Consider the following 27,072-nt stretch of genomic DNA (forward strand, 5'->3'; position numbering starts at 1 on the left):
CCACACAGAATCTCACTTCAGCCATAAGCAAAGGAAGTCTCCAGTAATGATCCCATTAAATAAACCCTTTATGGGTCTTCAGATTCTGTCTGGTGTGGTGACTTGTGCCCCTGTTAATAATAATAATAAAAAATAATATATGGAGATATACCTATCTCATAGAACTGGAAGGGACCCCGAAAGGTCATTGAGTCCAGCCCCCTGCCTTCACTAGCAGGACCAAGTACTGATTTTGCCCCAGATCCCTAAGTGGCCCCCTCAAGGATTGAACTCACAACCCTGGGTTTAGCAGGCCAATCAAACTGAATGGAATGGGATAACTCGTATGAATAAAATTACCCATATACATTAGTGTTTGTAGGGTCAGGGCCTATAATGAAGAGAGACAGTTAAAAAATAACCGAGAGCAGTCGTTTGGGGTTTAGCATAGTCAACACTGTGCTTGACTGACAACCTGGGAGACAGAATGCAACCCCCACAACCAAAAAGGCTTTGTCTGGACTGGTGGGAAAAAGGGCAATGGCTCCTTTAAGGGTCCCCCCACCCTTGGGGTTGGGAGTTGGGGTGACCAGTAGTGGAGAAAAGGTATCATCTGAGCCAGTGGATAGGCTGGTGGGGCTTAAGTAAGCCATTAACCCCTGCATACCTGGGGAAGGGTACCCTGTCCCCCCTTTCATGCCTGGATTAACAGCTCTTCTCTCCCCTTTTTGGTCTGTTGTAGTCATTGCATTAGTTGCCTTTTTTGGGACTGTGAAAAGTCATGCCTGGCATCTTGTCTTTCTTCCCGCATGTTCAGGACAATGATTGAAATTCTGTGCCAACCTTTGCATACTGTAAGTCTACCCCTCACATACCTGTAGATGTATGCTTTATCCAGGATAGCTTCCAACCGGTCATTGAACTCAAAGAAGGCCATATGCTAGACGGAAACGAAATAAAAGCAATCGAACCATTGTCCTTATAACATATATTTTTCTAATGGGACTAACATTGGTTCACATACATATTTTGAAAATAATGTATTTTTCACTTGTCTGACATTCCTTAAACATCTAGTTTAAAGGTGAACTGTGAAGCTAAAATGAAAAATTGAGCTCAGCATAGATTTTGGGTGGTGTTTGTCCCTATTAGCTATGTTATGGATGATGTCTTGTCATTAGGGAGTCATTTCAGTAAAATTTGGAGCAGGGCAAAGTTATGTCGGCATATAGAATATTACAAGATATAATCACGTATAAAGTTGGTGGAGGCAAAAAGTGGCACATACAGACCTATGAAAAGTCTGGGGGTGGGGGCAAACCAACGTATGGGAGGGGCAACTGACCTCTTTGTCCCATAGCAAATGACGTGCCTGCTTGCCATTTACTGTGATGACTGATGATGTTGATGAATGACTTTTTACTCAGTTAAAAATTTACTTGCTTGGGCTGAACATAATTTTGCCAAAGTAAATTAATCATTTAAAAAAATCCTTTCCCCTCTTCTTGAAATCCCTGTCATTTCCTAGTTCGTTGAGGGTATCCCAGACTGTAACATCACTTGAGGTCTCATGATGAATTTTTAAAGGTTAGTTAATCTACTCCTCTGTTGAATTCCTCCCACATTAACTATTTTTACTTTAGTTTTGCTATACGCCTTTAACATTAACAGGTACTTTTTGCTGTTTTCTGTCTAGCACAAATTTACTTGCCTGATATTATATAGCATTTTGCTTTACATTCTTCCTTACCATTTTGGTTCCGTGTTGCCAGTCAGGACATTAAAAATCAATCAAACCAATGCCACCCCTTCTCACCAGCCCAAATTTCTTAGTCAGTATAGGGCTACTAAATATGATAAGGGAAGCTATTTCCTTAGGTAAATCTTTAGCATAAGTTTGCATATAAAATAGACTTCCAGAAAGGGTTTTGCCACTATAACAGATGCCATTCCCATTGTGCAGTGCTTAGATAATGTGAAAAGTGCTTTGTACATGTAACAAAGAGAGAGATTTTGACATTGACTAATTCAGCAGGGAGTTTTTCAAGGGCAGGAATAGTAAAATGCCAGGGCCAAAGGGTGGCAGTTAGCCACGAGCCTGAGTTGGGGTGGGAGGTGGGTGGGTATGTGGAGCTCCACTGCCTTATTGGCAGCTCAAAAAAAATGGGCTGATGCAGGGGGCTGTGCAGGCTGCACCTTCCCATGATACAGCTGACCTGTTCTGCAAGGTGATGTAGAGATGGGGCAGAGTTATAATCTGTCTCTTTCCCACCCCCTCCGTACTGGGTGCTGTACGTTTCTTGCACTTGATAAGAAAAATATGCTTATGTTTATTAAATGGGCAGTGTAAGATATATGCTGTCCTTAACCATCCACTCCCTTGCTTTTAAGTGATTGAATTTTGTAAGTGATGTGATAGGTAAGCAGTAAGTACATTATTCTCATTTAGCAATCTTAACTGGTTTTTTACATGTTTTTTTGCAAATTAAATAGGGTATTTAAAACAATTTGAATTTAAACTAGTAGAAACAAACTAGTCTAGATCACAGAAATATTGTTTACAAGTCAGAAAGTAAATATAAGTAAAATCAGCTGAAAAATAACCAGAACAATTATCCTATTATTAAAACAACATATTTTACTTATTTATTTGGTGGTAGTTTGATTATGTAGCTTAGATTCTTAGAAAGAAGAAACATTCACAAAATCAAAAACTAAAGACTCCCAAATATTTATACTAACTCTTCAATAGTTTTTAAACTTTTCATATTTTCCAGTGGACGAGCAGTCATAATAAATTCTCTGGTCTTACCTTTAACAGCTTGTTTGCTCTAAACACTGGGTTAAACCCAAAGATGAAGTATAAAACATCAGCTGGTATTACTGATGCCGCATCAAGCTGTTGAAGAGCATAGTCCAATTAAGACTTGACAATGACTATAACTTGTTTACATTCTGTAGTGAACATGGCTAGATTTAATAATCATTGCACATGAAAGTTGAACAGTCAACATACACTGTCCATCTATCTCTGAGTAACTGACAAGCAACACCATCTCTAGGAAAACACCAGGAGCTTTCTTCTGCCCTTACTTCTCATGTCTCAGATCAACATGTCTCAGATTTTCATATAGTTACTGAGGATTATTAACAATGTCTTGGATATTTAACTATAGCATTGCTCTTAATAATTAAATGATGTGGGCTCAGTTGTGGTGCCGATGAACCTGAAACATGACGAGGGTTTAGGAGAGGGGGTGAGGGCTCACCTCACAATCATTTCTGAGAAGTATTATGATTTTCAAAGCCATAATACCTCCAGGGACCTGTGGGGAGCACGAGGAAGGGCACCCCCTGCTATAACTATACAACAGGTGTAGGCAATGCTTCCTTCAAGGCAATCATTCTCTTCTATCCCATTCAGGATCTTTTATTGCCCACATTATCATAGTTTCAGTGTGCCTTCCAATAAGTGTATTTTTCACATGCGGTTCCCTCTTTTTCTTCCTGATTCTTTCCAAGTGGAAACTCTGCTTTGGGGAGAGAAAGGAAGCTGTACCAACCAGGTCAGGGGTCTCAAACTCAATTTACCTTAGGGCCAGTGCCAGTTCTCAAATCCTCCCAGAGGGCCAATGTCACTCATGCCACCCAGAACCCGCCCCCCAAAAACTCCACCCCCCACCTGCCTAAGGCTCTGGGATGGAGTTTGGGTGGGGGAGGAGGTCTGGGGTAGAGGATTGGGGTGCAGGCTCTGGGAGGGAGTTTGGGTGCAGAAGGGGTAAGAAGTTGGGCTCTGAGAGGGAGTTTGGGGGCGGGAGGGGGTCTGGGGTGCAGCTCTGGGATGGAGTTTGGGGGCTGGGGTGTGTGGGGGGAGGGGATGCAGGCTCTGGGAGGGAGTTTGGGGGCAGGAGGGGGTGTGTGGGAAGGGGGTGCAGGCTCTGGGAGGGAGTTTGGGGTCTTGAGGGTTTGGGGAAGGGGTGCAGGCTCTGGGAGGGAGTTTGGGGGCTGGGTGTGTGTGGGGATGGGGCACAGGCTCTGGGAGGGACTTTTGGGGTGGGAGGGGGTGTGTGGGAAGGGGAAGGGGGTCCAGGCTCTGGAAGGGAGTTTGGGGGCGGAAGGGGGTATGGGAGGAGGGGGTCGGGATGCAGGCTTTGGGAGGGGGTTGGGGGTGCGGTGCATACCTGGGGCTCCAAGGCAGGGCGGGCCAGGGGTCCTCCACGCGCCACTGCCCCCGCAGCATCCCATTGGCCGCAGGGGCACTTGGGGTGGGGGCAGCGTGCGGAGGCACAGCCCTGCCCCGCCCCTATGCCTCAGGGAGGGGCCGGCAGCCACTGGAATGAGAAGGCAGATGCTGCTCAGCTCCACTGCGCTGCCGGGGCCCCTGAGGGGGGAGCACCCGGGGGCTGCAGGTGGGGTCAAGGGAGAGACTCAGCCCCCTAATTGTTGGAGTCCCGCGGGCTACACTGGGGAGGCTTGCAGGCCACAGATGGCCCATGGGCCAGGAGTTTGAGACCCCTGAACCAGGTGCTGTGTCTTAAAAGGAGCCGCTCCTGGAAGTGGCTCCTGGCTTAGACCCTACTCTGTTGCTGCTGTGGTGAGGGAGCAAAAGGGGCTCATGGATGTCAGAACCCTGCCTTCAACCTCCCCCAAAATGCTTCCACCCTGAGAAATGCCGTTAACCACTAGCTATTGACTCCATCCTTTTTCTTCCCAGTGCTGAGAGATGGATTGTACCTGACTCCTGAAAAAAAAAGTACTGACTGGGGAAGGAGTTTCCCCTGGCCACTGTCTCTCCTCTAATGCACCCACAGAAGGAAAGGCAAAATTTAGACACATACATTTTAATATGCAGTGACAGTTAGTCAGTATTTAATTAAATGATTAAATTCCAAAATGTAGTGTAGCCCAGGCCTGGGAGCTGAAGAGAACCATCAACTCCCACTAACTTCAGTAAAAATCAAGGGCACTCATCACCTTGCAGGATCAAACCTAAGACACAGGTTCAATATACCCACTCCATCACTTTGCTTTCAGGTTGAATCCCTTCCCTGCTCCATTGTCTGTATTTGGTCTGTTTGGGCTCTGATCCTGCAAACACTTCTGCATCGCTTAACTTGAGGCATTCAAGCCTGCCTTTGGAATTATGAGACTTCTTGTGTGCTTAAAGTGGAGCATGTACAAAGGTGTTTGCAGGAGCAGAGTCGTAGGTTGTAATTTCAGAGATGCTTGGGACCTGTGGCTCAGTAACTTTCAGTACAGTGTCTTTTCACTCTTGCTGAGAAAATTACATTTCAGAATAAAATGAAATAACTGCCCTAAAATAAAATGGGTCCTTGATTTTATCTAAGGCACTGAGCTTTAAAAGTTAGAAGGAGTTTTAGATTTTCTTGCGTGGAGCCAAGGTGATATCTACTATTTAAGACCATGTGTTACTATCACAAGTACATACTAGTGTTTCTTAATTAAAGTTACCATTTGATTTTAAGCTGGGCACTGGCTTCTTTCTTTAATAAATCTCTACTGAGCCATAGTTTTGGAATCTAATGCATTCACAGAGTTATCTCCCATTGCAGTCAATGGGAATCATACAGCCAAAGGCAATATTTTATTAATGATAAACAATATTTATGAGCATGGCATTTGATTTAATTGGTGAGAAGCTAAAATGACAGTCAGTCACTGACCCTTAGTATTATTCCTTGGTCTACAAGGAATATTGGAGCATGGAACTCCAAGGCTAAAATTTAAAGCATTGAAGCAACTCTAAAGTAGCACACAACCTACTTACCCGAAACCTCAGAGATGTCTGGTAGTGTTTCTTCATTTCTACTTTGTCTGACTAAAATTATAAAGAAAGGGGGGGAAAAAGCATAGTTAAGAAAAATCTGCCAAAACCCTGTCCCTGAGAATGTTCAGGCCAGAGTTTGACCCTGCACCCATTAAAGTCAGTGGCAAAGCTCGGTGGTACAGGGCACATGCAGGGACTAGTTCTGAGTATCTCTGAGAGGGATCAGGCCTTTGAAAGCTAAATAAATGCACTATCATTAGCATTATAACAATCAACACTGAATTCATTAATAATGATTAGACATTTATTTTCAAATGGCTCACCATGGGAACTGACGGTAATACCTTATTAGGAAAGGCTAATCAGAAGTCTCTAAAGGACTGTATCTATTATTATACTTACTGTATTTATATCAGAGGTGTTTTTTGAAATAACTTTAAAATCATAAGGGTTTTTTCCATACCAAGGCAGAACTATTTTTTATCTTCCCTTATTATCACTTCACACCTTTAAGAGAAATGCAGGAGTTCAGATTAGATGATCATAATGATCCCTTCTGGTTTTAAAATCCATGAATTGTACAAACAGCTTCAAGTAAAAGAAAAGTGGTCTTCATTATGCTACACTTTTAACCTTATTCACAAAACTCAAGTTTACTGGGATTTAAGAAGGGTTGTTAATGACTAACTTGGCATGGAAAAGTATATTTCTTTGCACTACAATTAATATAGACACACATTGTCTATTTGAGACCTGAAAGTAGAGTTTAAGTAATAGCCTATAGCACAGAAGGTGCAGTGTAGTATACAAAAACACTGAGTTAAAGCTGGTTCCAAGTTACAGGTGGAAATACCAGTCTGAGTGTATGTCTACATTGCAAATGGAAGTGTGATTGCAACTTATGTGGGCATACACAAGCTAGCTTTAATTTAGTGTGGCTAAAAATAACAGTGCTGATGAGACGGGGGGGTTGTACAAACCAATATACACCCCTCACTATGTACTCATGTTCCTAGTCTGTGCCGAGGTCTGTGCCATTGTGTCTTTTCTGCTATTTTTAGCTGCAATAGCTAGATTAAAACTAGCTTGTGGATACCTATCCAAGTCGCAATTACATCTCCAGTTGCAATGTAGACATATCCTTGGTTTTGAATTTTCTTGTTGCTGTGCACTTGTGATATCTGATGTCATCTAAGCTCATTTTTGCATGTTAATTTCATTTGTTTATTAAACTTGCTACTGAAACAAAGTAATCATGCAAGGGGGAGAAGGGACCAACCAAAATCTCAGATCCAAATGCCTCTGAAAAAGGGAAAAGTCCACATTTGGGTCTGAAATTTGCAGGCAGGTCCCATGTTTACTGGAAGGTGATGCTCCAAGACTGGGATTGGGAACATGTGCAGGAAAATCAGCAGTAACTCTTCAGTAGATTCAAAATTTCTAGAGGGGTAGAGCACAGGAAAGTTTGCTTGTGTTCAGTTCACTTTCAGATATGGTGGGTTAGAGTCACCCCTGCTGCCATAAGATGGTGCAAACTACATCTTTTCATGCCAGTGAGCATCACTGCACTCCACAGGGACTCTCTCTCTCTCTCTCTCTCTCTCTCAATTGAAGGCAGCATTTCCTAACTTTAAGTGTTGCCAGGGTCTCCCCAGGAGTCCCACTAGTGGAGGCTCAGCGAATGTGCTGAGTCCGTGCATCCCCTAGCTGTCTTGGCAGCGCTAATATTTTTTGGCTGTGTTAGTCACTTGTGAGCCTACTCACTGGCAGAGAGGTGGCAGGTGCCTTGTACCACTGCAACCCCCGCCCCCCTTATGGCAATTTTTCCACCATGGAGAGCCCTACATTCTGCCCTCCTAGAACCTCTGGGGAATCTGGCTTGCTGAATTTCAGCTGTGTCAGGAAGTGAGTGAGTGAGTGATGGAATCAGTCAGTATTATACTGTTGTACTGAAAATTCTCTTAGGCTGAAATGACACTGGAGGAGAGCCCAGGTAGAATAATGCAACCTGAGCATAGGAGGCCAAATGTTTAGTTTACTCAGAAGCTGACTTTGCAAGATAGTCTTTGCCAGCCTTAGCTCAGCAGAGGCTTTATGGATCCCTCCTCAGTGAATTTTCTAGCTCCTCTCAAATAAATTGCCACATCCCAGTCCTTCCTAAGCCACTCTGTTCATGCAGCTCTAGATGAAGTGTGTTTGTCAATATCAGTGCCCTCTCTACTTACTATCAGATGCTTAAAAACAACGAGGAGGCCGATGGCACCTTAAAGACTAACAGATTTATTTGGGCATAAACTTTCATGGGTAAAAAACCCACTTCTTCAGATGCATGTTTTTGATAGCTAAGTAGTCTCTACTTGTTTCCTTCTTTTCATCACTGACTTCAGATTTTTTCAGACTTGCTGCCTTTTGATGTCAGTAAAGAGGCTGGAAATTGAATAGTAAATCTCTAACCAAAGGATATTGTAAGGAAAAAGTTTGTCATGTTAAAAAGTGGCCAAAGCTTTTATTTAGGTGACCTCTGCATATGCTTTTGCCATGTTCCCCATATGTAACTGAAGCGTAGAAAATTGGGCTCGTAGAAAAGCCTCTGTTTTCATCTGCAACATCTGTACTATATGAGTGACTCTGTGGAGAGTTGCAAATTTCAGACACATTTCTTTGGCTATATTTCCATGTGGTCTCAGCTGCCAGAGAAGCTGCATCGAGTTGCTCTTTTCCAGCTGTGTAATTTGGGTAAGAGCTTTAAATCTGACCTTGCTGCTATCATGTGACACTTCTGAATTCGCCTTCAACTTTTCAATGGCTGTTGTGTGTAATTAGAATACTGGTATAGCATGTACAGTATGAAATGTATGTTGCCTCTTTTCCAAAGCAAAAGAGCTGAAGATCAGTGCAGAAGCACATAAATATACTTGGCTAAATAAAGAAGCGCAGGTGTGCCTTGCAAGAAAAAGTCTATTTGAGGTTTAAACAAGTTTCTGCTTCATGTCTAATAATGTAGTTCAAAGTACAACAGCAAATGTGGAAATTCCACTTCCCACTGTTACTTACTATTATATCGCCACCTTTTACAAATTGCATTCGGGGCTGGAACACCAACAGATCACACAAGTAGCAAATATCACAAATGGTGTCTATGAGGATCCAATAGAATATGTTGCTTGGTGTTTGCACTGGGAACACACAGCGCAGTGGAATGAACCAGCAGTTCCAGTTATAGGCAATGGTAACAATCAGGAGCCATACTACATAGCGGCGATCTGGAAAAGAAAACAGGAGCTGGTGACTTAATCAGTATGAAATCATCATCTTCTTATTTCTCTCTGTTTGGGAATAAAGGGCTCATCCTCCAAGGAAAGCAGAGCAATTTGCAAATGTACCAGACATTGTGATCTGGAGGAATAAACACTGGCCTGGGAGGTAGGAAATCCTGAGTTCCAATCGTGACTAAGCCATTCCCTTGCTGTGTAACTTTGGGTAAGACACTTTACTTCTCTGCATTTTCCTCATCTGTCAAACAGGGATGCTGATGATAGTAATACTTATTCACCTCCCTCATGGAGTGATGTGAGGATGAATCTGTTCATATCAGTTCAGTGCTTTGAACATATGAGGGGCAATATGAACACTATGTAGTAGAGGTGAGATAACATTTCTGAAAACTTATGACATATTGCTAAGGAAGGAGATCTTTACAAAAAAAGACTCTAATGTTACTGTTTCCTCCTTCGTGGTACCCCGGGTTTCAGCTAGTGTACTATCTACATGCATACCTAGACAAAACTAGAGAAATAACCCTATAGCATTTTTGTTGTGAGACTCTTATAGATGGAATTATAATTGCTTTCCCCAGATATCCAGAAAGAAATAGGGATTATTCCCATTCATAGTAACTATTCATTGCAAAGGTTCCTTATAGTAGTTTACAACAATGCACGCCACGTAAACACAGATCTCTAAGGATCTATCTACATTGCAATTAGATACCCGTGGCTGGCCCAGGCCAGCTGACTTGGGCTCTCAGGGTTTGGGCTAAGGGGCTGTTTAACTGCGGTGTAGACATTCAGGCTCCGGCTGCAGCCTGAGCTCTGGGATCCTCCAATTTCGTTAGAACTTGGGCTCCAGCCCAAGCCCGAATGTCTACACTGCAGGTAATTAGCCCCTTAGCCTGAGCCCTGCAAGCCCAAGTCAGCTGGCATGGGCCAGCCACGGGTTCTTAATTGCAGTGTAAACATACCCTGAGTCTTCAGAATGTTTCGCAGCATTTTAGACGTGAGAATACCATTGAGTTTAATTGGTGAGTTACAGTCAAAAACCTGTGTAACACTTCAAACTCAGGAGTGGAAGTTCACTCATTTAACTATTTTGACTTGTGGGTTTCAGAACACTTATACTTTTCTGAAAGATCCCAACCTTATAGTTAAAAACAGAAGCAAACCTGTTAGATGGAGTTAAGCTAGAAAACAGTTTCTGTGGAAGAGAGAAGATCACCCTCTGCCTTTTATAACACAGCATGGTCTGTTAAAAGGAGTCTGGTAAGAGCTAGGAGTCACACATGGAATTTATTAAAGGAAGAGGGCTGGATTCACTTCTGTTTAAAATAGGGCTTTAAAATGGGGAAAAAAGGTAGAGACTGAACAAAAAATACCTGTGCAGGTCTTTTTTTGGGAGTACTTATAAAACTTGTCCAGTTTGGGTAGAGTCGGATTTTCGTGACAACTCTTTGTTAAGCTTCCAAGACATTTCAGCACTGCAGGGGCAGTGGCCTTAGGGGATCAGGCATTGGACTGGGAATCAGGAGACCTGACTTGTATTCCTGGCTCTGCTGGTGAGCTTGGGCAAGTCACCTTGCCTCTTTGTGCCTCTATTTTCACTCTCACCATTTGGCTATTGACACTGACAGCTCTTCAGGGAGGGACTTGTGCAGTGGGGCTCTGACCTCAGATACGGCATCCAGATGCTACTTTAACACAAGCAATAATTTTTTTTCCCCGCCTTTGACACCTTCCTTTGGGTGACTACATTCGGTTTACCTGTGTATGCATCTATACTGTCTGGTAGCTCCATCTTCTTCAGGTATTCTTTCAATGGTGGTTTCTTGAATTTACAGCACAGCATGTCACAGTAATGATCCTCTGGCTTGGCATCACCTTCCTCTTTTTTTTCTTCATCTTTTTTCTCTTCTTTTGGTGGGGGTGGAGGCGGAGGCTTCTTTTTAGATGGAGCTAAGCATGTAAATGTCACAGAAGGGAACATTTAACAAGGACATGCACACTGTCACTGTTGTGACAGATCTTGAGAGCCCCCACGTATTAAAGGCCATGCAATCGACTCCTTAGTGTTTACTGCTACAATTTTCAGTTCTGTTTTCAGTTAGAAAACAGATTGGGGAATAAATTCACACTGACATAGGCAGGCACACTCCGGCTAACACCAACAGGATATTTAGTGCTGGGTGTCACAGAGGGAAATGTGATACTACACTATCTTTCCCTGGACAGTCAATGCTTGTACAATTAAACACTTGCAGAATTGAGATGGGGGTAAGGCAGGAGGCACCCAGGCATTTATTCTTGCATGACTGTTGTAAACTTGCCATGGATGGGATAGAATTGCTGTGGGACCAGTTCTGCCACACTTGAGCTGAGTTTCTTACTCTAAGAGTAGTCACTTGATTTCAGTGGGGCAACTTGCAGAGTAAGACAGAACTGAGTATGAGTAGTAAATTGGCAAACTGGACCATCTATAATTTAAAAAATAAAGTAATGCAAGTGCCAGAGAGAGGGGTAATAGGTTAACTGACACAGAAGTAGTTAAAAAAAATCTGACCGTTTCTTTCTTAGCTGACAAAGTTTATAATCCTTTAGACACTCATCCTGACACTCATCCGATATGCTATATTTTCCAACTTATTAGAATTCAGGAGATCAATAAATAGCTTCTGAAAAAAATGTGGAATATGAAGATTACACACTCTTCAAAGTGTGCAAAGGAAGAAAAGTTTTTTTCTGAAGAGGAATAACATCAGTACTATGTTTAATTATTTTCAGGTGAGATGTATTGCCTTGTGCTGCTGGATCCCATTCTCACCTATATACCTGGCATATTTAATGGTGCTGGAAGATTATCGCCAGACCTTAAGCTTTGTTTACTTTTACAAAAGAGATCTCATCTCAGTATCACCTATGTGCCCGCATGTAGCATATTGCCACATATGACTTCCCATAAGGAATATATCTTTGATCCCTAGGAATACAGATAAAATAACTGAGATGAATCTAGAAAGTAGTTTGAAAATGGTGATCCTGAACAGTCGTAGTTGGAGACTTACCTCTATTAAAACTTTTTAATGAGGGGCCTCAATGGGTTTAAAGGGCCACATTCTCAGCTGCTGTAAGCTAACACAGGGGTTCTCAACCAGGAGTATATGTACCCGTGGGGGTATGCAGAGGTACATCAACTCATTTAAATATTTGCTTAGTTTTACAACAGGCTACATAAAAACACTAGCAAAGTCAGTACAAACTAAAATTTCATACAATGACTTGTTTATACTGCTCTATATACCATACACTGAAATGCAAATACAATATTTACGGTATATTCCAATTGATTTATTTTATAATTACATGGTAAAAATGAGAAAGTAAGCAATTTTTCAGTAACATGCTATGACACGTTTGTATTTTTATGTCTGATTTTGTAAGCAAATAGTTTTTAAGTGAGGTGAAACTTGGAGGTACGCACGACAAATCAGACTCCTGAAAGGGGTACAGTAGTCTGGAAGAGTTGAGAGCCACTGCTAACACAGCTCCATTGATTTCAGTAGACATATGCTGATTTATCCCAAATGAAGATTTGATCCATGATTCTTGAAATATTATCTTCCAGCATTTTAAACTCTCAGAATAGGACTTTCATCTTTAAACCACCAAATAAATAGTTATCTTTTGAGAACTAAAGCAACTTACAAGTTGTAGGACTGCCCTCAGGAGAGGACTGTAGTGGGTCAGTCAGTTTTTCTTTATAGGCTGATGTCCTTGCCCTCATTTTTTTGACAATCTCTTGCAGTTGGGCTTCAGTATACTCATTTACAACACGGCCTTGAGATGAGCTAATTAAGACAAAAGAAGAACAGTTAAGAGTATTGGAAAGGAATGAAAGAAAACAATCAGCATCAATGCTATGATATGAGTAGAATTCAAATGCAAGGGCAAGATGCTGGTTTGTCCTAAGGTCCCTTTGTGCTACTGAAGTTATAATAAATAGGTAGCCAAGAAGTCTCCCAGGGTATGTCTGCACTGCAGTGGAAGCCCAGGGTCAGTGGAACTTGAGTCAGCTAACCTTGAGTTTGAGAAACCAGGGTCTGAGCATCTACACTGATTGCTGACCCTAGATGAAGAATATTTTAACTCAGGCCAAAACCTGGGGCTCCAGCATCCTCACTGGAGTACTGCAGACTTCCTACCATTCTCCCAAAATGTGGCCACTCTGGCCCTTTGTTCATGGCAGTGTGGGAAAACTCAACTGTCCACCCCATATGTTACAGGAGGTTTGAACAGCCCACCAAAACATCCTGCAGAGCCATCCTTTTGATCTGCATGCTCCCAGCAATCAGAGACAGCAACTTAGAGGAGGCACCATGTGAAGAACTTCTCTTACTTGCGCTATCATTCCTGTTTCTGGAAATTGGCAGAGCTTCCTTGAGATAGTGGTGGACATTTCAGCAGCGTTTTCTGACCCATTGTAGGCATCTGACAGCGCTAATGATAGGATGGGTGTGAGGACACAGACACCTGGCAGACTCCAACTTGCTCAGGCTGCTTGTGACACTCTATGTAGCTGCTGATGCCCCCTATGTAGACGGATGCTTCTGGAGCAGGGCCACAAGCACAGACTGGAAAGGCCACATCGTCCTGCAGATGTGGGTCCAGAACTTTCACATGAAGAAAGCTTCATTTATGGAGCTTTCTAAACAGCTTGCCCCAACCCTCCTGGATCACAACACATGCAGGAGAGCGCCCATACTGGTTCTGAAGTGAGTTGCTACAACCGTCTGGAAGCTGGCTATCCCAGACTGCTACAAGTCTATTGCCAGCTGCTTTGGTGTTGGGAAGGTGACTCTGAATAAAGTAGTGACAGAGGTTTCTGAGGCAATCTGGCATGTGGTTTATCTCAATGTGACAGGAATAAAAGATATTCCTGAAGTAATTGCTGGCTTTGAGAGAATGGGGTTTCCACATTGCACTGGGGCCACTGATGGGACTCACGTGCCCATAGATTGCCCTCCTCAAGGAGCACATTAAACAGCCAAGGTTACTACTACTCCATTGTTATGCAGGCCCTCGTAGACTACAGTGGCTGATTAATGAACATCACTGTGGGCTGCACTAGTAAAGGTCATGATGTCAGGTTTTCCGACAGTTGGGAATCTACATTCATGTACAGGCTGGGCCACTAGTCCCATCAAATTTTCATAAGTGAAGTTGCTGTCCTCACTGTTATTCTGAGAGACCCCACATATCCCGTTTTGCCTTGGCTTATGAAATTATATCCTGGTCTCAGAGGCTCTGGCAAAGAAGGTTTAATTACACTTTTAGCAGGTGTAGAATGGTGGTTGAATGTGCATTTGGCAGACTGACAGCCCGGTGGTAATATCTACAGACCTGTTTGGATTCCAGTGTCATCAGCACAATCTGGATGACTGTGGCTTGCTGTGCTCTTCACAATCTTTGCGAAACCAGAGGTGAGCCATTTCCCCCTGAATGGATCTGTCACAGTGATGGACTGCTGAACCAGTACACCCAGCTTGACCTGGGTGAATCAGGGCAACAGAAGTCAAGGATGCTCTGTGCTCCCACATTATGCACTTGCATGTGCCCATGGAAGAGGGAGAACAGTACCTTTTATGAATGTATGTGTGTCTGGTGGGTTTTATTGCTTGTGGGGGAGGGTTTTATTGCCATGCATTGTATTTATAAATGATACGGCAGCTTATGAGATGGGGGGAGGGTGGACTCACAATATGGATTGATGTAAATAACTCATTGATGTAGATAGCTGTATTGAGAATTATATTTTGCATACAGCTTCCCAGTTGTCCCTGATAATTCGTCACTTTTATTATTTGAAACAGACATTAGATGATGTGATGCAGTGATGGCAATACCATTTTTTAAAATAAAATAAAAACCTTTATTTTTAAATATTTGTTGGAAAGGTACAATATTAACCATTGCTAGACAGGCCAGCTGCCGTTAGCACACTACTGACACCAAAACCTTAAAAACAGAACAAAGTGCATGTACATGTACAAAAAGTGAAACCATTTACAAGACAGAACCCCTTGACTGTTATGAGTCCCCTGGCCTTCCATTCCCCTTGTCCTTCCTTCCATGTTTGCTTCCCACTTGGGGCCAGGGAAGGGGAGTGAAGGTGCCCAGAGGGGAAGGGTGCAGCCTGGAGGACTTCATGGGGGCACATTTGCCCTGTGCAGCCACTGACAGGGCCTGGTTGCATGGGCCACGCAGTCGTGGAGTTGTCCAAGCTGTTCCTAGACTGCTGGACAGGATATTGCCCAGGGGATGCTGGCCATGGGACTGATGCAGCAGGAACCTGCAGTCTTGCGGACATTAGAGATGGCATTCGCCCAAACAGTTCTTTCTGCTGAGCTTTCTCATCCTCCCTTAACCACCGTTCCTCTTCCAGGAACTGCAAAGCAAGTGTCTGCTCCAACTCTGTGCTCCAACTGTGAAGCCAGCCTGAGCCTTTCCTTTTGCCTCTCAGCATGATTTCCTCTTGCCGAAAGTCCCTCTGTCTTACGTACTGGACCTGGTTGTTGGTCCTGTCCAGAACTTCAATCATAAATTCAACATGGAAGCGCTTCCTCTTGGAATGATCCAGGAAGGTATGGTGTTTCAGGCTTCCGCTCCAGTGTGGGTGAGCTGAGGAGGTATTGCAGCCAGCCGAGGTTGATGGGCCTGTAATATGACAAGACACAGTGAATTATTGTCTCAAGTTGCTCAGTGCAGGAGCACAGAAAAAAAAGCTGTTTTGGAATTTCAAGGAATTAAAATGTTACCTTTTAATACTGAACTACAATATATTGAGAGAGGGATGCCTCAGACCACAGACTCCCTGGACACAGCCTGGTTATCGCAGTGAAAGAGGTGCAGAGAACATGGTAAGTTAAAAAAATCATAACTGCTTTTTTTCTAACAATTGCAGACCACCTGGGCTTTGGGGGGAGATCAGTGGCTGAGACATGCTACATAAACCTTCTCTGATGTTTCAGACATTCCACATTTTGGAGGACATAACAGATTTTGTGGTGCCTGATTGGCAGAGAGGTGTTATTCCAAGCTGCCAGTGGGAAACCAGCTGTGCATGTCCTTGAAGTATTTAAGCGGATGGTGACCAAACAGCACATTTAAAAACTGAATGTGCTGGTCAGCTACTGAGATGGACCTGAAAAATATGCCCTTCCCCAAAATATGACTACCTATCTGGAGTTCCTGCTAAAGGAAAGTTTGCAGCTGTCAGCACCCAGGATTGGGTCACAATTCATGAAGGAATCAAAAAGATGCTGCGCTAACATCCACGTGGTTTAGTGTTTCCCCACAGTTTCCAATACAGCCTGTTATGACTGCAAGCAAACACACAGAACTCCACTGCCATCCCTCTTCCCCACCCCTGGTCTCCCCCCACCATTCCCCAGCATATTTCTGGACTGAATTCAAAACCTGTCATATTTGGGATGCATGATGTCATCACCCACAGACTGCAAGCATTGCATTTAACAGAAATGGATTACATTTGAAAAAGGGTTACATTTCAACCTTTTCTCGCCAACTCCACCACAATTCACTGTTTTCATTTGGAATGTTGTAGCAAAAAATATGCACCTTCCCAGAAAAAAAAAATCTTTACAATGCTTCTTTTACTGCTTGTGTTTCCCAGTCTCCATTCTTATTTACATGTGGTGGGCAGTGAGGGGACACCAAAACACTGGCATGCCATCCAGATGCATGCTGCTACCCAAGGTTTGTAATAACTTTTGCATTGGTTCATAGAATGCATTTCTATGTTAATAAACATAAAAATGGAGCCATAAACTTACCAGGTTCTGGGGTGCTTCTGTCTCTTCCATCTCTCCTGCAAGTTCCGTGCCAGCTTCTTCATTATTTGCTGGTATGCATGGTCATTCCTGATACTCTTAGTGAAATTAGCTGTTTTGCTAGTTGGGCACCGGAGATTAACCAAAATCTGGCTGTACTCCTATGACTCTTAGGCAGGGCTCTTTGTAAAGAACTACTTCTGATTGGTGGCCATTGCAAATGCAGAAGGTTCTCTGGAAGTGTGTTGCTCAGCAGTCAGAATAAAATTGAAGGGTTAAATGCCAAGCTGCTGTGCTAAAATCGGGGGATGGGGGGTTGCTTCTGTTTCCTGGAAGTTGACTGGTGACTTGTGGGATAAAGAGGACAAAAAACACTGGACCATGGGATTGTGGGATAGTGAAGATGGACTCCCAGGGTCTAAGTCTGGCATGGCTGCGTGCACACAGCAAAACACTACTGCTTGAACCCTGGGTCCTGGCTGAACTCAGGCTTGGACCCTCCACTCATGTAGGGTTTTGCGACCTTGGGTACGAGCCCAAGTCTAAGAGATTTGTGTGTAGACAGATGGGGGGTTAAGGCTTGAGCCTGAGTCTGAGCCAGGGCTTTCATTGCAGTGTAGACATATCCCCATTGTTCTTAAAGCCATCATAGCTGGCTCTATGCAAGCCCCCAACATCAAGAGTAGGAGAAGAATATTTCAAGGAGTTGGGATCAGAATATAATGTGGTCTGACTTATGTTGCTTCTATAATAGCCTAGAGGGTGGGGTGGTATAAACAGGTGCTATTCAGAGGAATCCTTAGGGCAGCTCTAATGTGCTCCAGGGCTGTTTCCTATCCCTCATCTGCATTGAGCTCTACTCTGGGGATTTAGCCCTGAGTGTGTTTTCACTAGGAAAAAAAGTGTGTTCATGGTAAGTAACATGAGGTAAAATCCTAGTGAAGACAAAGTAGTTTGCTGTTTTCACACCTGTTAGCAGGTTGAAGTAAAGAGTGTGGGGGATCCTAGGGTTTACCTTGACTTGCTAACTCACGTTAAAATTGCACACGGTCCTGTCTTTACTAGGATTGTACTTTGTGTTAGTTACCGCATATTAGCCAACATCTTTTCTTCCTAAGGAAGACAAGGCCATAGCATGGTAGTTACAGTTGCTTCCATATACATAGCAGGGGCTCCCGTACATTTTTATTCAGTGGGAAGATAAGGTTGAGATGTCAGCCTGAAATTCTTCAGAAATCTATTCAACTGAAGAAATAAATTATCTGAATTTTAAATATGCTGGACACTCGCATCCATTGAAATCAATAGCTCCAGCAAGAGCTGTGACTGCTCAGTACCTTTGAAAATCAGCTCAAAAGATGCTTAAATCTCTAAACTGGGACCATTTTGACCTTGGAGAACTTAAAAAGCATTTCTGGATACTCCATATTTTAATGTAATTCCACTATGGAAATGTGTCAGAGATGAAGTAAAACCTAAGGACTCTGAAAATCAAGCATCCATGGTTCTTTTATGAAATTGACTTATAAAGTAGAAACCATTAAAATTGATCAAACACATTAAAACTGAGCTCAGCCTATGTTTTAGATGTATGAAAGCTTCCTCAATACATTGGCATTTTGTCAGCAGTCCACTGAAATAGGACTAAAAAGTTGATATAAAAGAATTGTCCCCACTTCAAAGATAAGATTTAATGTAATTCTAAAATGTTTAATATATTTCAAAAACATCTGGAATACATTCAAAGATGTTTTTGGGTGAACCTCCAAAGATGAAAATTTGGGGTGGTTCGGATAAATATTCAAATATTCAGGATGTTTATTTTAACTTCTTATGTGCAACTGGGCATCGCAGGCATCTTTAGCCCTTTGCATGATGTGCAGCAGGCATGCCATCTCCCATGCAGCTCGGGCCTGCTCCAGCTGTCCTTGACTGCAGTGAGACTTGGATTGGATCCGTCATCAGTTCACAAGGATGATGCAAGACAACTTCTTCAGCATCATCTGGGAGGGGTAGCATTGTGTATATTTGTGGACCTCAGGAGCAGACCGTATTTGTTTAGAAACACTTATTTGTCAAGGTGACCAAGAGAGATAGCGATTTTCTTATTGCATGACTATAGCAGAACTTTACTTAATATGGACTAATTGAGGGGCCACCCTAAAGTGAACCTCAGTCACTAAGACCAGCTCTACACTACATAGTTAGGTTGACACAAGGCAGCTTACATCCACCTATCTGTGTATCTGACTTCACTTAAATTTGTCTCCTGCTGATAATAAGTGACCTGCTATGCTGATTTAATAACACCCCGTCCCTGAGAGGAATAGTCACCGTCGATGTAGTTAGGAGTGTAGACACTGTGTTATTTATGTTGACTTCCAGCAGCCAGCCCACAATGCCCCAAACTGACTGCTCTGGTCACCATTGTGAACTCCGCTGCCCAAGGGTCAGGTAGACAGGAAGCCCCCACTGCCCTTTAAAGCTTCACGAATTATTGAAATTGGTGAGCACATCTAGCAGCTCTCCATTATTGAGTGTAACTGCCCTTCTGATCATGCCAGCTACACACTCCAGACACGGTTCTGCTTGGAGAAGGCAGGAGATATTGGGTCTCCTGAGCCTGTGGGGAGAAGAGGCAGTGCAGGCACAGCTCCGAATCAGCTGTAGAAATGTGGACATCTAGGAGCAGATTGCTCAGGGCGTGCAGGAGAATGGCTACCACAGGGACCAGCAGCAGTGCTGCATGAAATCCACGGAGCTGTGGCAGGCATACCAGAAGGCAAGGGAGTACAATAATCGATCTAGTGCCAAGAAGAAGACCTGCAACTTTTACAAAGAGCTGCATGCCATCCTTGGCAGAGACACTCCCCCCTCCCCCTCCCAAGAGCACCGTGGATACTTCCGAGGAGCCCGAGTCACAGGCCCCTGCCTTGAACAGCGAGGAGCAGGAGGTAGACAAGGAAGAGGAGTAGTAGTATGGGGGACAGGCAACTAGGGGATCCAGCTGTGCAGTGAGCCAGGACTATTTTTGACTCCACCACAGTCCAGCCAGTTCTAACAGTTGAGCAGCCAGCATGGAGAAGGATAGAGTGGAGAGGAGAAAGACAGAGGAAAAGGAGAGGGACATGCAGCTGGACATGCATCTGCTTCTCAGACTACAAACAGATGCTGCAGACTCTGGTGGACCTGCAGGTTCAACAATCCCATGCTCACCTCCCTCTGCAGCCCATAGAGAACTCAATATTGGGACCTCTTCATACCCCCCTCACCATTCCACGTGGCACCAGCAGCTGCTGCATGGCCCTTACCACCTGGGGGGACAATAAAGACGATCACAGATTCACATGCCCTGACCTGTGAAAGCCACGGTGAATGTATGTGTAGCTGAAATGGAAATGACTCTTCTTTCCTCTTCATAAGTTCTGTCGTCTTAATTTATTAAGTTATATATATATATATATATAATATATTACCTGGTTCATGTTACAGAATAAAATTCTATTTTTTGGAACAAAATTCATCTTTATTAGTTCACAACATATGCTGGCTGGTGCTGAGTAGGTCTGACAGTGACCAATTTCATGTTACTGCACTGTGTCACAGAACCCATAACATCATTCAGAAACAATATGAATAGCGGCACTGACAACATTATATTCCTACATACACAGCACTCACTACAAGTTTCATACCGGGTCACAGAAGAGCAAGGCCAGGTAGAGCATGCTAGAGCAATGCACATACTCTGGCTCACTATTAAAATGGTCTTTCAAAGCCTCCCTGAGCTATATAGCTCCATGCTGCACTCTTCTTATAGCCCTTATAACTGGCTGTTCAAATTCAGCAGACAGCCGTTCCACCTCCACCCCGAAGAAACTTTTCCCCCTTTGCTTCACAGATATTATGCAGGACACAGAAGTCAATTATAAGCATTGGGATATTTTTCTCTGAGGACCAATCTTGTAAATAAACAATGCCAGGGACCTTTCAAACAACCAAAGGCACATTCAACTGTCATCCTGCACCTGCTGAGCCTGTAGTTGCAGTGCTCCTTGGTGCTGTCGAGGTGACCGGTGTACAGCTTCATGAGCTGGCGGACCAAGGGGTAGGCTGGGTCGCCCAGGATCACTATTAGCCTTTCAATATTCCCAATAGTAATCTTCTGGTCAGGGAAGTAAGTCTCTGCTTGCAACTTTGTGTTCTTAAAGATCTGAGCATCATGCACCTTCCTTGACCAGCCCACATTGATGTTGGTAAAGCGTCCCTGATGATCCACCAGCGCTTGCATAACCTTAGGCCTGGTCCACACTAAACCCCCACTTTGGACTAAGGTACGCAAATTCAGCTACGTTAATAACGTAGCTGAATTCGAAGTACCTTAGTCCGAACTTACCGCGGGTCCAGACGCGGCAGGCAGGCTCCCCCGTCGATGCCGCGTACTCCTCTCGCTGAGCTGGAGTACTGGCGTCGACGGCAAGCACTTCCAGGATCGATCCGGGATCAATTTATCGTGTTTAGACAAGACGCTATAAATCGATCCCAGAAGATCGATCGCTTACATCCGGACCAGGAAGTAAGTATAGACGTACCCATAGAAAAGTAGCCCTTTCTGTTAATGTACTCTGTGGCAAGGTGGTCTAGGGTTAAAATAGGGATGTGTGTGCCACCTATCACCCCACCACAGTTCAGGAACCCCATAGCTGCAAAACCATCCACTATGTCCTGCATATTTCCCAGAGTCACAGTCCTGTGTAGCAGGAGGTGATTAATGGCTCTGCATACTTGCATGACAATGGCCCCTGTGGTGGATTTTCCAACTCCAGACTCATTCCTGACTGACTGGTAGCAATCTGGTGTTGCAAGTTTCCCCAGTGCAATCACCATTTGCTTCTCAACTGTCACTGCAGTTCTCATTTTGGTGTCCCTGCGCTGGAGGGCTGGGGCCAGTTTGGCTCACAGATCCACGAGTGTGGCCTTGCACATCTGAAAGTCCCGCAGTGACTGCTCATCATCTCAAACCTGCATTACGATGTGACCCCCTCCAGTCAGTGATTGTTTCTTGGGCCCAGAAGTGGTGCTCCACCATCTGCAGCTGCTCCATGAACGCCACCAACAACCTTGGATTGTTTCTTTTTATGTCCCACAGTAATCTAGCCTCCAAGGAATTGTTATGCTCCCTGCAGCTCCCCTTGCAACTCTGCAAATACTGCAGGATCGCTTGCAACGCTCATGGCAATAGTGCAGAGCTGTGCAGGCTCCATGCTTCTGTCAGAGATGGTGGACAGAAGAAGGGACTGTATGGATTTGTGGGATTTTGAAAAGAAAGCACAAAAATAATGGCATGCACATGAAATTATGAGATGGACAACACTGCATTATGGGAAGTTGATCCCATGCTCCCAGACTCATTTTGGCCCCATCAGGCATTGCAAGAACTTCCCAAAAGACCCTGCGCTAGATCATGGCAAGTTGCACAGTGGGATACCTACCCATGGTGCACTGAACTGATGTAATTTAGGTCAGCATCATTTTGTAGTGTAGACATGGTCCAAGTGTGAGGTAGTGAAGTAAATCCAAGTAAAAGTCAGATGGGGTGGGGACAGGTGTTCTTACCTAGTGGAGAGAACTTTGTTTAGAGTCCTAGCTGCCATTTGATCCTCCCTCTCTAGTGTTTAAAGGCAAAACTAATTAGACTTAATTGAATGTCCTTGTCTCTTCTCATTGATCACCAGTAAATTAGTCTAGGGGCTGAGCCTTAGACCTGGTGTGGAAACAATAGTCCAGTGAAAGACCACACAGAGGAATGGTGGCAATGAGGTTCCCCACTACCCAGTGAAATCGCTAGAGGTGAACTCACTAAAAACCGGGCTAGGTGGTGGAACTTCAGAACATGGCATTGCAGCTAAAGGCAGTATAGTGAGGGATGCATCAGCATCAGCATCCAAGGCACCTCCTACCCAGAAAATCCTAGAGCTCTGATTGTGGGGCACTGTAAGACCCGACTGGACCTGACCAGACTAAGGACACAGCAGAGCAGCAGAGGTGGCAGCAACAGCGGTGGGCAGTGGCAGAGATAGCAGTTACAGCAATGAGAAGCAGCAGAAGCATCACTCACCCACCTCATCCTGGGAGCTGCAGGTGAACCCACCTGAATGCATCCCTGGACTCTGTCACTTTGCTGACCTCAGACAACAAACTGTGAGTGGTGTGCAGTGGAGGCATGTTAAAAGGACATCCATCCATAGGGTGTGCACTCCACTGGGTGGGAAACTGAGGTAAAGGTAAAACTGAGCCCAAGCTATTGTGGGGGAAGCTGTTTTACTTATTGTTTGCATACTTCTGAGTTATTGCTGTGGTGTTTTTCCAAATTAATGCTGTGTTCCCTCTCCCCTTCATACAAGTTTTCTTTTTGTTATACACAGACTCAGTGCTTGGGAATGTATAGCACTGTATGGGTGCCCAGGGGAAGTATTTAGTTTTTTCCAGATTTCTGGAACTGTTTTGTAGTTTTAAGACAAGTCCCTGGATACTGAAGCTGACCCTTGTTGCTGCTGACACCATCTGGCAGAAGGGTTACATTGCCAAATTGAAAAATGCCTTTAATGAAACAATTTTTCACTTCTCCTGGTCTTCTAATGCATTGCAAATTGCAGCAACCCAGTGGACAGGGGTGCTGGAACTATTTGTATGGTGGGGGTGCTGAAAGCCATTTAACCAATCTGTGAATCCAGTATATAATAGAAACCACTTCAAGCCAGGGGATGTGGCAGCACCCCCAGCACCCCTAGTCCTAGCATCTGTGCCAGTGGACAGCATAAAACAAGTTGATTTGTTTTACAAACATCATTGCACTTTCAGTTGTTTCCACGGTAGCAATGAACTCTTCCATTGTTTTCCTACCACCTTTATGTTACTGGATTACATTTTATTGACTTGCGAACTCAATATTTTTCATTTGGTGCTTTTCTCTGTTCCCTTCCTACCCCTCTGACTGCATCTGCAGCCACTGTCACCTTTTCCTCGACACTTTGACCAGCATATTGGTTTCTAGTGCAGGATGTCACAGCAATACAAGGCAGCAGCTGGGAGAGTCAGCAGGAGCAAGAAACTCATTTTGTAGATGACCACATTTCATAGGAGGTAATTGATATATCTGGGTTAGAAAATCTAAGGGGAAATGAAAATCACCTGGCTGGAGAAGTACTATTTAGCGACAGCAGTAAAGACAGATTTCCCTTTATTAATGTAACTGCTTATTATATGATACCTAAAATGAGTCCTCTGAGGCATATACATCAGTTTTCCAAAGGCAGCTATATAAACCAATATTTGATATGGAATTTCTTGTTGTTCAAAATATTATTATGGCAGGAGTCACCAGGTGGCACTGTTACACATAGTCTTCCAAGTGCTTTTTCTCAGTATGTGAGGAATTTTTTTAGTCTTAGAAAATTGCTTGTGTTGTTGACAGTTTTTGGTTATACATGTCCCTGGGTAGAGGAAGCAAAAGTTGCTGTCCACCACTTTTACACCTCCCTGTTGCTAGGACCAGCTAAGGGCTCATTCAGCCTCCAGAGCAACTTAGGACAGCCTTGAGGTTGCACCCAACTGCATCAATCTGTAAAGGGTTGTTCTGGCAGCTGAGGACAGTAGGAGAACTGCAGTAGCCTGGACATGTCCCTTTCTACTGACTGTTCTACTGACCTGCCCCCTTCTCCATGGGCCAAGAATGAGAGGTGGCTGGCTATGCTGGATCTATGTCACTGGAGGATTCTTCTATACAAGGGGAGGCTTCAGCGGGGTATTTAAGACAGCTTTAGGTCTGCTTTGCACCACCATAGCAGTGCAAAGGAAATTTAACTGCTGTTTGGGTTTCCAACCTTGGAGTGCAGTGGACAGATGCAGGGGGAAGAGGGAAGGGTTGTTCTATCTGTCTAAAATATGTGAGAGGCTCTTGGATACACCAGTGATGTGGACCATATAAGAAAAAAGAAATAGAATGAAAGCAAGGCCTGAAATATCAAACTCCTTTGAAGGAGGGGAAGTAACATGGGAGAAGTGAGGGGTTTAGAAGGAAAAAAAATCATAGGTGTCCTGTGTTTTGATAAAATATGTGGTTTTAGCAAAATTAGCTGCCATAATGAATCACAGAACACTGTAATTAAGAGAGGAAAGGGCTGAGTGAGGGAAGGTGATTCCAAGAGGTCCATTGCCCAAAGGGCCCTTCTTGAGGGAAGGGAGGCCAAATTCTGATGCACTCCAAGAGGGCATTCACCTCTATTTCCTATTAAACTCGGTTCATTTGTGTGGATCCCCCTTGCTTTTTGTTCATGGACTACCCTGGAGGGGGAGAGACTTTAAGGTGACCTGGCCAAGTCACAGGAAGAGGCAGGGCACTGCAGAAGCAGAACAGCCATCAGCAGGAGACACCTGGCGGGGAGAGAACTGCTACGCCATTCCTGGCCACAAAGAGGCTCGAGCAGTGAGTCAATCCCTTCACAGAGGCGTATATGTTGCTGAAAAGCTTTGTTCTTACAAGACACAAAACTGATCACACTGCCTAAGGAAGAGTAAGGTAAGGATGTGAAAACCTTTCAAAAACAAAACCATTTAATAAAATGGACACAAAATGTTAAGAGCATCTGGAGTTTGTATCAATCACCCCTCCAGGTTAAGTCTGCTATGTTTTCTGTTTCCTAGAAACCCTAGAACAGGAATCCTGAGTGAACTGAACATTTATTGTGTATTTTGTAATCTTGCCACAATTTCTTCCATCACGTATCCCTGGGTTTGCCCTATCCATCTGCAGTGCAATTAAATGATTTTCTTGTTTTAGCCAGTATATCATGATGGATTTTCTGACTTCTGCACAAAGGATTTTAAACACATTTCCTTCTTGTTTTTACATTCTTTTGATGTGTCTGCAAGTTTATAATAAATGGGCTTTATCTCAAATTGTATGTCAAAGGTTCCTCCGGTTTGCTTATGAGTCATAGGCCAGAATGAGTGTATTTTAGGTCACTCCCAATAAACATATGTGTGATTTTTCTCACTAGTTCACAATCTTTCCAACAGCAATCCAAGTTTTCTTTGGTGTTTGTGTGGGGTTTTGTCATGGGTGTATACCTTAGTGGAACCTTGTCATTCTTTGGCAAAGGTTTTCTCTCCCAGATGGAGATGATGCTATTCTGTATCTGTTTTCTGTTATATATACCATACTTGTTGAGTGATTGATTTTTTCCCCCCCAGTCCTACTTTCCATTTCATTTTTATTGCCTCCTCCTCTCTACTGTCATCTCCTAATAAAATGGCATATGTTAGATTTGCTGTGGTTAGTACGTAAGGAAGAGGCTGCTTGTGGAGAGCTGGCAATCTGGAGAGGGTGCATGACCTGCATGGGGCTATGCTTTAAAATCAACTTGTAAAATCAAGCTAGTGCAAATGGCAGTGTCTCTCTTATGGCCACGAATATATGACACTGGGGCTTTTTTAGTTCAGACTGGCTGCCTGTTGGTTTCAGGATGGAGTTTAAAGTGTTGGTCTTGATCTATAACATCCTAAGTGGTTTGGCATCTGCCTGTTTGAGAGACTGCATGGGATCTGTGCACTGATGACTGGAGTTTGTGGTTGAGGTGCTTTTCCCTTCCTCCTTCCTTACAGACTTTGAAGAGGCTGCTGGGTTTATTTTTGCTTATACTCCTATGTTTGCCCTTTTAGTATATGGCAAAAACCCTACTAGCCTGAATAGGCTCTTTAAAAATATGGATCACATAAATATACACAAATAAGTAAACAGTAATGGAACTCACACATAATATCCAGCAGGAACAATAGGCCATGTTCGGGATCAGAGCCCCATGCTAAGCGCAATCTCCTCTTTGAAAGAACGATATCCAAGAATATTAACTTGTCAGACACTACAGTAGTAATATTTTCTGATTTGGATTTGCTACCGCCTCAGCATTTTAGGGCTATTTGGCTAGCGTATTTTAAAAGTGGTCTATTGAAAAGCTAATCCTTCATTTTGAGATCACCATAACATTCATTTTTATATAACAAACTGTAATTGCAAATTGTATTGATTTTCAAGTTGGGTCGTTCCTTGAATCATTGTAAGTGTGAAAGCTCTCTGGTATCTTCTGGGGAAAAAATTGGCTCAGTAAGTGATGTTGAATAGACCCGC

At 43.6% G+C, this 27,072-nt stretch overlaps 1 protein-coding gene across 1 annotated transcript in view; it reads right to left on the reverse strand.

Annotated features, from left to right (window-relative positions):
* The window catches only part of CNGB3 (cyclic nucleotide gated channel subunit beta 3), an 83,092-nt gene that overhangs the window by 51,684 nt on the left and 4,336 nt on the right, over window positions 1–27,072 (reverse strand). The window contains exons 2-8 of the mRNA XM_065582472.1: window positions 15,597–15,750; window positions 12,742–12,884; window positions 10,804–10,995; window positions 8,822–9,030; window positions 5,768–5,818; window positions 2,792–2,878; window positions 855–919 (exon numbers count right to left, since the gene is read on the reverse strand). Of these exons, the coding sequence (XP_065438544.1) occupies window positions 855–919; window positions 2,792–2,878; window positions 5,768–5,818; window positions 8,822–9,030; window positions 10,804–10,995; window positions 12,742–12,884; window positions 15,597–15,750 (901 nt within the window). The remainder of the gene's footprint in view (window positions 1–854; window positions 920–2,791; window positions 2,879–5,767; window positions 5,819–8,821; window positions 9,031–10,803; window positions 10,996–12,741; window positions 12,885–15,596; window positions 15,751–27,072) is intronic.

This window comes from Chrysemys picta, chromosome 2 (assembly GCF_011386835.1).
Source record: "Chrysemys picta bellii isolate R12L10 chromosome 2, ASM1138683v2, whole genome shotgun sequence".
Lineage (NCBI taxonomy): Eukaryota > Metazoa > Chordata > Testudines > Emydidae > Chrysemys > Chrysemys picta.